We start from the raw sequence: 12,208 nt of genomic DNA, 5'->3' as shown, positions 1-12,208 counted from the left end.
CGGCATTCCTCTTCACTCCATGCAGTTTGGCTCCACGTTTTATCATGTTAAATTGTTGAACATTTAAAATGTTAATGAAGGACTGTGTTTTTACCAATTAAAACATGACTAATGGACTGTCACAACTTTGGGGAGTTGAACGCACCGATGACTCCTTTATAAGAATACAACACGCATTTGGCGACATCTACTGGTGAAACGATGAAGTGCAGGACTGCAGTATGTTCTATAGCAGGTAACACGGCGACACTTAGCGACGCAGAGACTGCATAGCAGAGGAAAAACGTAACAGGTGAGGATAAAATGCTCATTTGGAATTGAAGTGCAAAGGTTGTTTATTATGGGATGGCAGAGAAGGCACTAATTCTGTTTAATGTTGCTGTGTACTATTTTTTTTACTTGTACTGTGATTCGAGAAGAACTGAAGGTCTTCACAGCTGAGTGTAGCGCAGATATTTTTTCCCAGAAGGCATGTCTTTAGTGGACACGCCTTTAGGGAAAAGAGCGGCCGCGTCGGCGTCGGAGACGTTGGGAAGCACCATGACTTTGTCGCCGGGCTGCAAGACGGCAGAAAGTCGGTACCGTGGTTGTGATAGCACGCGAGGCGGAATACGGGAAAGGACGTCGTCGTACCTTCCAGTCGACGGGTGTGGCCACCTTCTTCTGCGCCGTCAGCTGCAGCGAGTCGATAACGCGCAGGAGCTCGTCAAAGTTCCTCCCCGTGGTGGCCGGGTAGAGGATGGACAGCTTCAGCCGCATGTCGGGTCCGATCACAAACACCTGGACAAAAGTTACAAGTGTCAGAAAAGGATGTACTGCGCGTGTGGTTTTTTTTTTGTGTGTGTGTGTGTGCGTGGTGTGTGTTATTGCTTCTTTGAGCTTTTTTTCCCCTCAAATTCCAAATTGCAAGATGGCCGACAACAGCTGTCTGTGCGTTTTACACAGAACTCTCCAAAGGCAGAATAACGCCAGTCAAAGGAGTCATTTTTGTGACATTTGTGTCTAAACAGTACAAGCCCCAAATGGGGAGATTTTGCTTTTATCCGCTTTGGCCTTTCACACAACAACAGTTCTTACACAGCGAGCGGTGAGCGGAATGCCGTCGCCGTCGAGCTCATCCGGGTCCAGCATTCCCAGCTTGGTGGACAGCTCCCTCTTGTGGTCAGCAATGATGGGGAAGGGCAGAGGACTCGAAGGCTGATTGTTGAAGGCCATGATGTCCTGAACACAGTCAGACACGCGCAGTCCAGGCGGGTGGGGGGGGGTTGCGAGAGCGAGAGAGAGAGAGAGAATTAAATGATTCCCATCGTGTTCATTTAATTGGGTTTGTTTATTTCGAGGGAAAAACTGGATTCAAAACAATTGTAGAAATAAATAAAATTGGAAAATATAAACAAAAAATAAATAAAATCAATGACCGCAGTGTCACCGGAACGGTTGCAAAAGCGACAACGTTCAGCTTGGGTAAATGACGAACACGCCGTTGGACTTTATAAACATTTTCAAGGATCCGTCGACGCTCCTAACTTGTCATATTTTTAATTATCTTTCAAGTTAGCAAGTCGGAAGGTTTGAGGATTACAGTTGGATGACACTGACAAGCAGGTTATCGCTTGCGCTTTAAAGTTAGGCAACACAAAGAATGCGCGCGTTCACACACTCAAGTCAGGCATGACCTGCTGTGACACGCGCGCACACGCACACACACGCAGGACAGGGTGGAAACGGGGTCACCAACTCCAGTCGTCGAGGGCCCCAATCCTGCATGTTGTCGAGGTCTCCCTCCTCCGACACAAGCGACTCAAATGATCACGATCGTTGCCAGGCTTGCTAATGAGCTGCTCATTTGAATTAAGTGTGTTGGAGGAGAGAATTGGTGACCCGTGACCCTCAAATTGCGAAAATTTGCAAGCAATTGACACCCAATAAAAATATTTATATAAAGTACCGGTAAAGCTCCTTCTCTTGCAAGAAGCGAACATCCCGTAAAGATGGCTGCAAAAGCAGAGCGTTGGATGCTTCATCAGTTATAAAACAACCCCAGACTGTCAGCTCAATATTTAACAGAATTCACCGGCACATGCCAAGATCGGTTGACAGAGAGTATCTACCCCACGTAACACATTAAACAAGAATAAGGGTTCATGCGAGAACACCATCCCAACTGTGAAGGATGGGAGGAGCATTGAAAGTATCGGCATGTTCTGCTAACTCAGAACTTTTGATGGCGCGATTTAAGCTAAAAGTGTATGTACGCACAAAATCCGAAAAAAAATCGTACAAAGAAAAAAAAAAATTTCTGACCTACCATTAGGACATTTTCCCTTGTTAAATCACTTAACTTACAACCTGCACGTGCCACCCTCGCTATCTATATATCATATATTCATTTATGGTCAATGCAATAGCAGCACATGAAAATGACTGAGTCATGCTGTTTGTGAATGTTGAGCAATGCCGACAATAATCATCAGCGGAGTGGAAACAAAGGGAATATTGTTTGCTGGCCTCAGGCGGCACTGTACAAAAAAATCAAAAATAGGGACAAGCCAGGCAGGCCAGAAGAAAAACAAGAAAGCGGTCGGACTTGAAAGGAGAGGAATCCAATTGCGATGGTGCGACCCATCGAGCCTTGGCAGAGGTGTGCGTTCACACAGAGGGACACAATCCAGGAATGCAAATGTTGCCGTATTCAATTTATGTAAATTGCACTGAAAAAAAAGGAGTTGATTTTCGGTTGCACCAGTATGTGATTAAAAATGTGTTCAACTAATACAGAGCTTTTGTTTACTTGGGAGGAAAACTCAGGAAATTACATAAATTTAGCACATTATTTTCCAACCAATGGACATGTTGGAATTAAGGCCATCTTTTCACGTGGCTAAAATGTGAAAAGCTATGACAAAATGGTCTTAAATGAACCGACATCATTTAAATCAGGGGAGGGGAAACTTTTTGATTGGCCACAATGGCTTCTAAAATTTGACAGAGGGGAAGTTGGATGGAGAGTTTTGGAAACCTCACCTCATCGGAGAAAAAAAAACAAACATTTTATTTTAAATGAAAGTGAACAAAAAGCATTACAACCAAATATGTCTTTGACGCACCACAGTATTTAGAAAATAAAACATTAACAAGGTTTATTCATTTAATTTTCTCAAGATTGGCGGGCCATATTAAAATATTTAACGGGCCGCATGTGGCCCCCGGGCCATAGTTTGCCCACACCTGATTTAAATAGTTTCATTGAACAGAGGAAAAAAAATTACATTGTTTTGAATCATGTGCAACCCGAGTACATTTCCGAATTAAGTAAATTAAGTCTTTTATTTCCCCGGTTGACTCATTTAAGACACATTGTCGCTCAAATGCATCTGCCCAGCCAACTCCGCCTCCTCCAACTTACCTCCCGCCCACACCACAATGTGATCTTTCAACCAAAACACTTCATTTACCCCCCCGGAAGGTAACTTGAAAAAAAGCATGAGCAGCATCTTTAGAAATGCAACAGGTTTGGAAAGAGGAATGCTCCCGTGAGTGTGTGTGTGTGTGTGTGTGTGTGTGTGTCCTCCACCTTGCTCCATCCGCAGTGATCCTCCACACTGTCGACGGACAGGGCGATCATCTTGACGCCGCGCTTGGCGAACTTGTCGGTGAGGCTAGCAGCGCACGCCAGCTCGGTGGTGCACACAGGGGTGAAGTCCTTCGGGTGGGAGAACAGGATGCCCCATCTGCTCGTACAAAAGAGATGGAAAGAAAAATACATATAATATTAAGCGTTTGTAAACTTTTGAGGTGGCTGGGTCCTTTGCAAGGACACAAACTATGACCCCGCTTTAAGGTAATTTCAAACTCATCCTACACGCGCTGTGCTCTTAAAATAAATGGCTGACAGATGTTTTTTTTTTTTTAAATCCACAGAAGTGTGCATGCACATGCGGTGAAGGCCACGTATACTTCCACTAACAACACAGGCTAAACTTAGCTCCACCCTGATATACAAAGCTGTTAAGTAGTGAGGGGAAAATGAAGATTCATATTTGCTTCATGACCCAGCTGTTGTATTTTTTGAGTCCTGTAGATGGCACTGTTGACACCGTTTTTCATTAGAATTATTTAAAAATAGACATAACAATCCAAGACTAACTCCTCCGTCCGAGAAAAAAAAAAAAAAAGCAACGACTGAAATGACAATTCTTTTAAAGCCTAATTCCTTGGGTAGTCACATGCTAGTGTGACTTCTCACATGACTCCCCATGATAAACGCGTTCTCGGTTTGAAAGTCTCGATGCAAGAAAGCCGTCAAATAGGCTACATTTGCATGTGGGGAATTTAATTTAGGCAGGCACAAAGAGGGTGGGAGCATCAAGTGTGTGCCAACAAGCTCGGCCAGACGCCCAAGTTCCTGCATGAGACAATATAAGCCTTGTGTCCATGCTGGTCCCAGGTTTTGCTTAGTAACAAAGTTGAACAGTTGTTATTCCGCCAAATGCAAGCGAAAATGGAAGTATTGGAAACTAATACAATAACGCGTGGACCACACCATAAATACATTCAAAGCCGACACTTGATCATTATTGACACCATATTGTAAAAGTTGTTAAGGGGCGACAATACAATACAATCATGAACAACTATTATGAAAACTACGAGTGACCAATTAGAAAATTATCAGTCAGTATACAGCATATAGTAATGTATCAATAATGGCATTTAGTATTTTTCAGATGCATTTTCACTGGATTTTTTTAATTTGCTTTGTTTGAATCCATAATGGATATGATTTCTAACGAATTTAATAATAATAATATTCCTTTATTAGTCCCACAATGGGGAAATTCGAGATTCGAACCAAGGCCTCCTGGGGAAACTGGGTCCTGAACGCGGCGCCTTAGACCACTCGGCCATCCCTAATGTACAGGAAATTGCTAAATGTAAAAAAAAAAGACTTGAAATAGATGCACATGTAATCAGAAAAACAACGTCGGTGTGTAAATGTTACTTTTGAAAGAAATATTTACAAAACTTTAAAATAAACTTTTTTAATGATTTTCAAGAGATACACGATCTCTTCTAGCACAAAACTGAAACTAAAAATGTAAAATGACTCCAAAGTTAAAAAACAAATAGGTTACAAAATTAAAAAATAAAATGACTAAAAAAAGAGCAAGGGGGGGGAATATTCACAAAATCATCAAATGGTTACCGTTAATTTCCACCTCTCCATTTGTCTATGACGCAGATTTTGCTTATTATTATGAGCATTTCGGCACGCACACGTGTTTTCTGTAATTGACAAATTGTTTGCACAGAAAAGCAGACCAGCGGCTTGATTAAATAACGCACACGCCGTCCCGCTTGTATAAAAAATATGTCGAACTTCGTCCCCCGGAATAGCTGACTTGCTCCACTTACGACTTGCCCAGGAAGTCGTGAAACTTAATCCGACCGATGGTGGTGTCGGCCTCGAAATTGGGAAACTCTTCACCGAGCAGGATTCCAGGCATGCTTGTCTCCTTTGATGATCCACGCGTGGGAAAGATTGAGACCCAGTGGTGGTCGTTGACCTACCCCGCACGAAAAACAAACCCGGAAGTAGGCGTGCTTCCTGAGTCTGACATCGACCAATAAGAGGTGAGCACGGAGAAAGTCTTTTTTTGGGCCGTGAACTTTATTGAAAAACATATAATAGATAGCTACATTCTTGATTATATCTTCGTTTTAATGTTTTATTTCAAACGATAGAAATTAAGCAAATGTGGAATGATGAAGGGGACTGGAAGGGAGAAAGGAAGGAAGCAATGATGAAGAATGGAAGGAAAGAACAAGGACGTATGAATGCAAAGGTAGGAGGGAGAAAAGGATACAACATACTACAGTGCAGCAACATGGAAAATGGGTTGAAAATAAATCATAACCATAATTTTTATAATTACATTTTGAGAAAATATATTTGTTGCTTTATTTGTAAATGTATATTGTGCTAAAATTAAGAAGGAAAACAAATCAAAATTGTTAACATGTTAATATATATTTAACAAAAATCACGATCACAAAGCACACACTTGTCATCGCGTCCAGAGTTGATTGAAGAGGAAAAACTCAACTTCCCAGCAGGCTTTGCGATAGAACAACAAATATGGCGTAATACGGTTTCAGTACGTGATTTGAATACCCAAGCTTTTTCGACGAGATAAATCGGCGACAGCCTCCACAACACTGCGGAGACATTCCCATTGCGGTGCCATCCCGCCGCAACGACTCTAGCCGACAAAATGTCTTCTCCAAAGGCTAAAACCCCGAACCGCGCCGGCGGCGTAAGTGGGGGAAGCCCGGTACTCGGCGGTACCATCAACGGCCGCTACGAGTTCATGTCCCTCACCAAGCCGCTTACCCGGTCGTTGACGCCTCCTCATCTCCTCCAGCGTCAGAGCTCCGACACGGCCACCGCGCGGCTGCGCGCCTCGGAGAGCCCCACTCGTCGCCGCGGCTCCAGCTCATCCACCGGCTCCGGGCCGCCGGAGGAGGACGGCATCCGGCTCAACCCGTCGCTCCTACGCGTTGCCCTAAGCTCGCTGCTCGCCATCGACTTATGGCTGTCCAAGAGTCTTGGGGTGTGCGCCCGGGAGGACTCGTCGTGGGGGAGTGCGCGGCCCCTCATGAAGCTCATCGAGGTGACGGGCCACGGCATCCCTTGGCTGGCTGGAGCCGCCTACTGTCTCTACAAGAGTGACAGCGCTGCCGGCCAGGAGGTCATGCTCAACCTCCTCATGGGTAAGTGCAGCAGTCCGCTGGACAACCACCTTGGTCCAAGCCAAACAAAAAGTGACGAAAGGTGAAAGACAAAACAGAATATCTTGAAATTACCAAAAAAAATGCACTGAGAGCCAGGGAAGAGAAGATGAAGATGATCATGTTCACATTACTGTTTATTTTCTAGGTCTTCTACTAGATCTGGTCCTCGTGGGCGTGGTGAAGGCGATAGTACGACGGCGGCGTCCGGCCCACAACCGCATGGACATGTTCGCCACCTTCTCGGTGGACCGCTACTCCTTCCCGTCGGGTCACGCCACCCGCGCCGCCATGTGTGCCCGCTTCCTTCTGGCACACTTGGTGCTGGCTGCTCCGTTGCGGGTCCTGGTGCTGTTGTGGGCGGCCACGGTGGGGCTGAGCCGCGTCATGCTGGGTCGCCACAACGTCACTGATGTGGCTTTCGGCTTCTGGATGGGATACTGCCAGTACAACCTGCTGGAGGCACTCTGGCTCTCGCCTCAGAGTTTGCAGGCGCTGCTGGGACACGCAGCGTAGCAATCAGACTTCTTGTCGTCATTGTGGGAATGCTGAAGAGCAACGACGGATGTTTTGAACACGCTACTGCTTCCAAGTTTCTTAAACGATTCAAACCATTCCAACTTCAAAATATTCACCAAATTCAGGATATCCTGGGAGCCATTTTTTTTCTTTTCCCTCAATGTTTTGTTTGTTTTCCGTTTGCCATGAAATCATTCCCAAATCACTAAAGATATTTTAAATGTTTAACTCAGTCTTCCACATCTCAAATGAGCAAGTAATCCCAATTCAAAATATTGACAAAATTCAAGACATCTTGGGAACATTTTTCACATTTTCCATGAAAATCACATTGAAAAATGAATCATCCTTCCACATTTATTATATCCATTGATTCAAAACTATTCCAACTTCAAAATATTCACAAAATTAAGAACTTCTTTGGTGCAGTTTTTCCAAACTCCTAGTAAGTCCCATGGAAGTAAATGAGACATGTGGCAATTTGAAGTCCTTCCATCCTTTCATCTTTCTCAACCGATTAAAACAACTACAATTTAGAAATATGCACACGTTTCACTCACGGCATCCTGAATTAATATCTTTACAATTAATTCAGGTCATTTTCGGCAGTTTTTTTTGTCACATTCCTGCATTCTAGGGCATTCCACATGTGCCATAATTGCCAAATAAGTGGATACTGGTGGGCGTTTTTTTTTTTTTTTAATTTTGCTCCAATGAATTCCAAAATTTAGAGTTCAGCCTCAGCTCTTCAGCATTCACATACTATTTCTCCATCAATTGCATTCACTGTCGTTATTGTAGCTGCACTTCTGTGGATCGTGTGAAATATTTATTGTCTTACAAGAGAGTGGGTTGTTGGTGAATTCTACAACTTTTCATTTGGTCCAGTTTTATATGGATTCTTTATATTGTGACTCTTAAAGGCGGTTTTAGCTTTTGTTCTGTTGCAATTGAAAGCTCAGTACTGTTCTTGTTTCGCACGCACGGCACACACTGTAAATACGCTCGACTGCATACAGACTGTAAAGTCATGAGGCGCAAGAAGCGTAGACATTTTTTTTTTCACTTTTGGTTGAGGTTGTTTGCAATTTTCCTATGAGTGTTGTTCCAAATCACGAGATTTCTTGCTTCAACGTGGGTCTATATAATCCCAGAAGGCATGAAATGTGTGATCGCGAGTTAAGTGATGGAGTATGTTTTTTTTTTTAAATCTACCTTTGATTTTTGCTACATCTGCCATTTTGTATTTGTTTCTGTCCGGAATTATTGGAAACCAACAGGGTTCATGTTTTTCCATGCTGGTTATACCACGTTTTGCTTTTATGACTGTACGTAATTTTGAATGCTCATAAACGGTGTTCAATCAAGACGAGTATGAAGTATTTTATTCTTTTGACTTTTTTCGATTAGTTGGACACGGACGATTATAGTCCCGGCAGGGTGACCAGTAGCCAATTGGCAATGTTCATTTTGTTTGTTTGTTGTTGTTTTTTACCTTTGGCCTCTGGCCAGTTTTATTTATTTATTTTATTTTATTTTATTTATTTATTTTATTTTTTGGGGGTTCTGTTATAAATCACCAACAGGAGATACGGCAGCTCGGCATGAGAGGAAGAGCTAAAAAGTTAATTGAAGCAATGGAAATGACTAAGATTGGAGAACCCAATCTTTACTCGCCAACAGACAAGTGATTGGCTATTCCAAAAAAGTACAGTTCCTTGTTTCCTTTCAAAGTCAGTTTATAGCAGATTTGAGCCTGATAGTTGATCATTAACCCTTAGAAGTCAATGAAGGTCAGAGACTGTTTATGATTCATCAATTGTGTGTGTGTGCCGGGCAAGTGGGAGGGCGCCCGGCAGGCCATCCTCACCCAGTTCCAGCGTATGTTTCAGCCCCTGAAGACCAGGAAGGTTTGTCGGTGGCTAGGTCGGCACCTTTACTAAAAATGATCAGTCCGAATTATGTTAATGAATTACAGTACAATTAAAAATTTTAAATTGAAAAAAAAACCTAAAATAAATCATGATACATTAAATTTAATAGGATAATTAAAAATTAATTAAATAGAATTTAAATGGCGATCAAATTAAAAATATAGTTCATAAAAAGTCAAACTTTTAAACAAAAAATTACTTTGCATTTTAATCACATACAATTAAAAATATAAACAAACTTTTGGAAAAATTACAGGAAAAAATATAATTCAAGTCAATGTAAAGGTTAATTACACAGAAATTAAATGTAATTGTCTCTGAAAAATTAAATGAAATTAATTAAAATATACATTAAATTAAAACTTAGTTCAGAAAAAATACACATTCAATTTAAAATCAAGACGTGAGGGAAATTTAATTTCCCTGAGATATATTTTAAACACATTACAATAAATACAAATTAATATTTGGAATTGAAAATTACATAATTGATAAATCCTAGCTCTGCCAGTGAAATGAGCTTTTTAGTGATATTTTAACACTGACTTGTCTTTCTCTTGTCGTTTGTCGCCGGCAGGTGGAGGAAACAAACGCAGGGAGCTTGAGCGGCCTGTTCAAACTGAGCCTGTCACTGGTGGCGGCAGGTGGGGCAGTCTACTACGTGCACGTTCTTGCCCAACCTCGTGTCCAAACTTTTCCCTCAAAAAATGTGAATCACTTTCAGCCCGCTAGATTAATGCTAACTATAAATAGCATCTATGTTGCGGCGCTTTAACATGATTAACAAATGGCTGAAACACAAGTGGTAGAGCAAAACATACAAACTGACAATATCATCCCCATACTTGATTGCAAAATTCAATCTGTCCGATTATTTTTGCTGGCGAGTGTTTTGTGGATTGTGATACCATCACCGCTAACGTCTGTGTTGTCTGTTTCTCCTCACAGCTCTCGCATTTTTTCTGTTATTACCTGCTGTTGATAACCTCGGTCGACTGGTTGGATGTCTGTTGCGCCGCACCCCTCAGTCACGTTACAAAACATTTGCTCGCGTACTTCAAACAATGTGCTCTGTCCTGACTCGTTTCAAGCATCTAGAAGTAAATACCATGAAATAAAGGATGGAATTATGAACTTTGCTTTCATATTTAATCTCAATCTGAACCATTCATGATTCATGTTAGATAACAAAGTGGGTAAAAAAATGTTTTCCCCCCCTGAGGACATTTTACTGTTTTTGTACTCCTTAACCTGCCAGTAAAGTTGCAAACCACACCACCAAGAAACTCACACCCTATTATTACCACTTATAGAGTGTTACGTGACTTTTGCCGGATTCATCCATTATCCACGCCCGTGCCGGAACCAATCTCAGTTGTCTTCGGGCAGTGGGCGGGATTCATCCTATACTGGTCGTCACCCAATTTACTGGATTTCCCTAAAATTGACGTGGATAAGCAAGTTCAACCATAAAGGACAACTCAAGTCAAAGATGTTAAAACTTTTGTTGTTGGCTACATGCTATTCATGTTAGCATCTTCTCACTAAAATTCATTTCTATATCAACTGATCATATCAATTTACAAATAACAGACAATGAACCAACAATGTTATCAACAGACAGGGAAATAATCTTTCTTGTTTTGGAAATCTAAATTGGTTTTTATGTACTGCTTGGTTTCTGCCATAAAAATGAAGAAAAGTATGAACTGCCAAGGAGCTAGCTAGCGAGTCTGCTAGATGGCTAGATTTCAGAAAAAAAAATTGCTTAATAGCCACAAAACATGCCATTTTTTTTCATTCACAGTTGTTGCTAACTAGCTAATTCGTTTGTTAGCTGACATGCTAACGAACAAAAACACATAATAATCAATTTCCAAATAACTTTAGAATTGTGTTTGCTAGCTGTAGTGGTTCATTTTTTACATCACAATTAGTTTTTCAATTGTTTGTCTAAAAAGACTTTTCTTGTAAAAAAAAAAATATATACAATACTTTTCTCTAAAATCTGTTGTTTTTAAATTAATCTGGAACGCTTGGAAAAATAATCAAAAATTTCAATTTTTTACTCAAAACTCAAATTTAGCTGAAAAATGTGTTGTTGTTTTTTTAAATCTCAAATATACAACTTATTTTTTACACACAGCTTTTATTTTGAAACAGTGTGATATGTTTTAACAGTTTTTACAGTTTTGTTCTAATCACTTGGCAAGCTAACAGGATTGCACAAAAACTGCCAGACCCCTTCCGATGCCGCAGTAAATTTGCTGTTCTGTGGTTATCGTGTCACGCGTTCTATTATTTTGCTTTCATGACGGAAGACTATGAGCATTTTTTTGCTCGATTGAATTTGCACTCTGATTCGCTGTCGTCATCTTGAATGAACCGTTTATCAAACTGCCAACTTCAGATGGCAACTGTTGAAAGCAGGGGGTGGTCAGTGAAAATAATATCAAACACACACACACACACACACATCTGACACTCCAAAGAAGTCTAACAATTCACTTTAGCTTTTGTGAATGACAATGAAGTCCCGGGAGATCATTTTGCGCCATTGAGACGTCTCCTCTGTCTTCCAAGGTACCTTGCATGTTGGTGTGTTGTTTTAGTGTCCAGTTTGTGTTGCGTCAGCCACACTTTCAGTCATGCTTTTGGCGCAAATCATTTCCACATGTAAAGCCATTACAAAAACAACTGTGAAAAGGATGAGGAATGTTTTGTTCCATTTAATGGCAAATGTCCAAAATAATCAATTATCAGATAAAGTCAGTTGACCCCAGCAACAATTGCGTTCAACACGATAGGGCAGGGGAGGTGTCAGGTGTTAAACGTTGACTCATTTCCCGAGCAGTGCTTGGGCGTCTTCCAATCAGATACTCGTACGAATCAATGTATGGAATGCAGCACATCACACCTAGAAGCAAAAACAGAGTGTTGAACGCCACAATACCCTCTTTTGC

The 12,208-nt window shown here is 41.4% G+C and overlaps 2 protein-coding genes across 3 annotated transcripts; one reads left to right on the top strand and one right to left on the bottom strand.

Annotated features, from left to right (window-relative positions):
- Nucleotides 1-317: 317 nt before the first annotated feature.
- On the bottom strand, nucleotides 318-5,595 carry prdx6 (peroxiredoxin 6). Its single transcript, XM_088313199.1, has 5 exons — nucleotides 5,416-5,595; nucleotides 3,575-3,731; nucleotides 1,078-1,221; nucleotides 634-780; nucleotides 318-557 (listed from the first exon to the last, which is right to left on the bottom strand). Exons 1-5 carry the CDS (start codon nucleotides 5,505-5,507, stop codon nucleotides 432-434), a joined length of 666 nt encoding a protein of 221 aa, XP_088169325.1. The 5' UTR covers nucleotides 5,508-5,595; the 3' UTR covers nucleotides 318-431.
- On the top strand, nucleotides 5,328-8,678 carry plpp6 (phospholipid phosphatase 6). Of its 2 annotated transcripts, XM_088313198.1 has the most exons (4): nucleotides 5,328-5,634; nucleotides 5,746-5,846; nucleotides 6,426-6,774; nucleotides 6,941-8,678. In XM_088313198.1, the coding sequence occupies exons 2-4, from the start codon at nucleotides 5,757-5,759 to the stop codon at nucleotides 7,306-7,308; spliced, it is 807 nt and encodes a 268-aa protein (XP_088169324.1). In that variant the 5' UTR covers nucleotides 5,328-5,634; nucleotides 5,746-5,756; the 3' UTR covers nucleotides 7,309-8,678. The 2 variants fall into 2 exon arrangements, with proteins under 2 accessions (XP_088169324.1, XP_088169323.1); XM_088313197.1 differs by lacking the exons at nucleotides 5,328-5,634; nucleotides 5,746-5,846 and having other exon boundaries at nucleotides 6,112-6,774.
- The last annotated feature ends 3,530 nt before the right edge of the window (nucleotides 8,679-12,208 follow it).

The sequence above is a fragment of the Idiotropiscis lumnitzeri genome, chromosome 13 (genome assembly GCF_059441095.1).
Source record: "Idiotropiscis lumnitzeri isolate Australia: NSW breed Sydney's pygmy pipehorse chromosome 13, RoL_Ilum_1.0, whole genome shotgun sequence".
In the NCBI taxonomy this organism is placed as follows: Eukaryota; Metazoa; Chordata; class Actinopteri; order Syngnathiformes; family Syngnathidae; genus Idiotropiscis; species Idiotropiscis lumnitzeri.
This window is presented reverse-complemented; position numbering and strand designations above follow the sequence as displayed.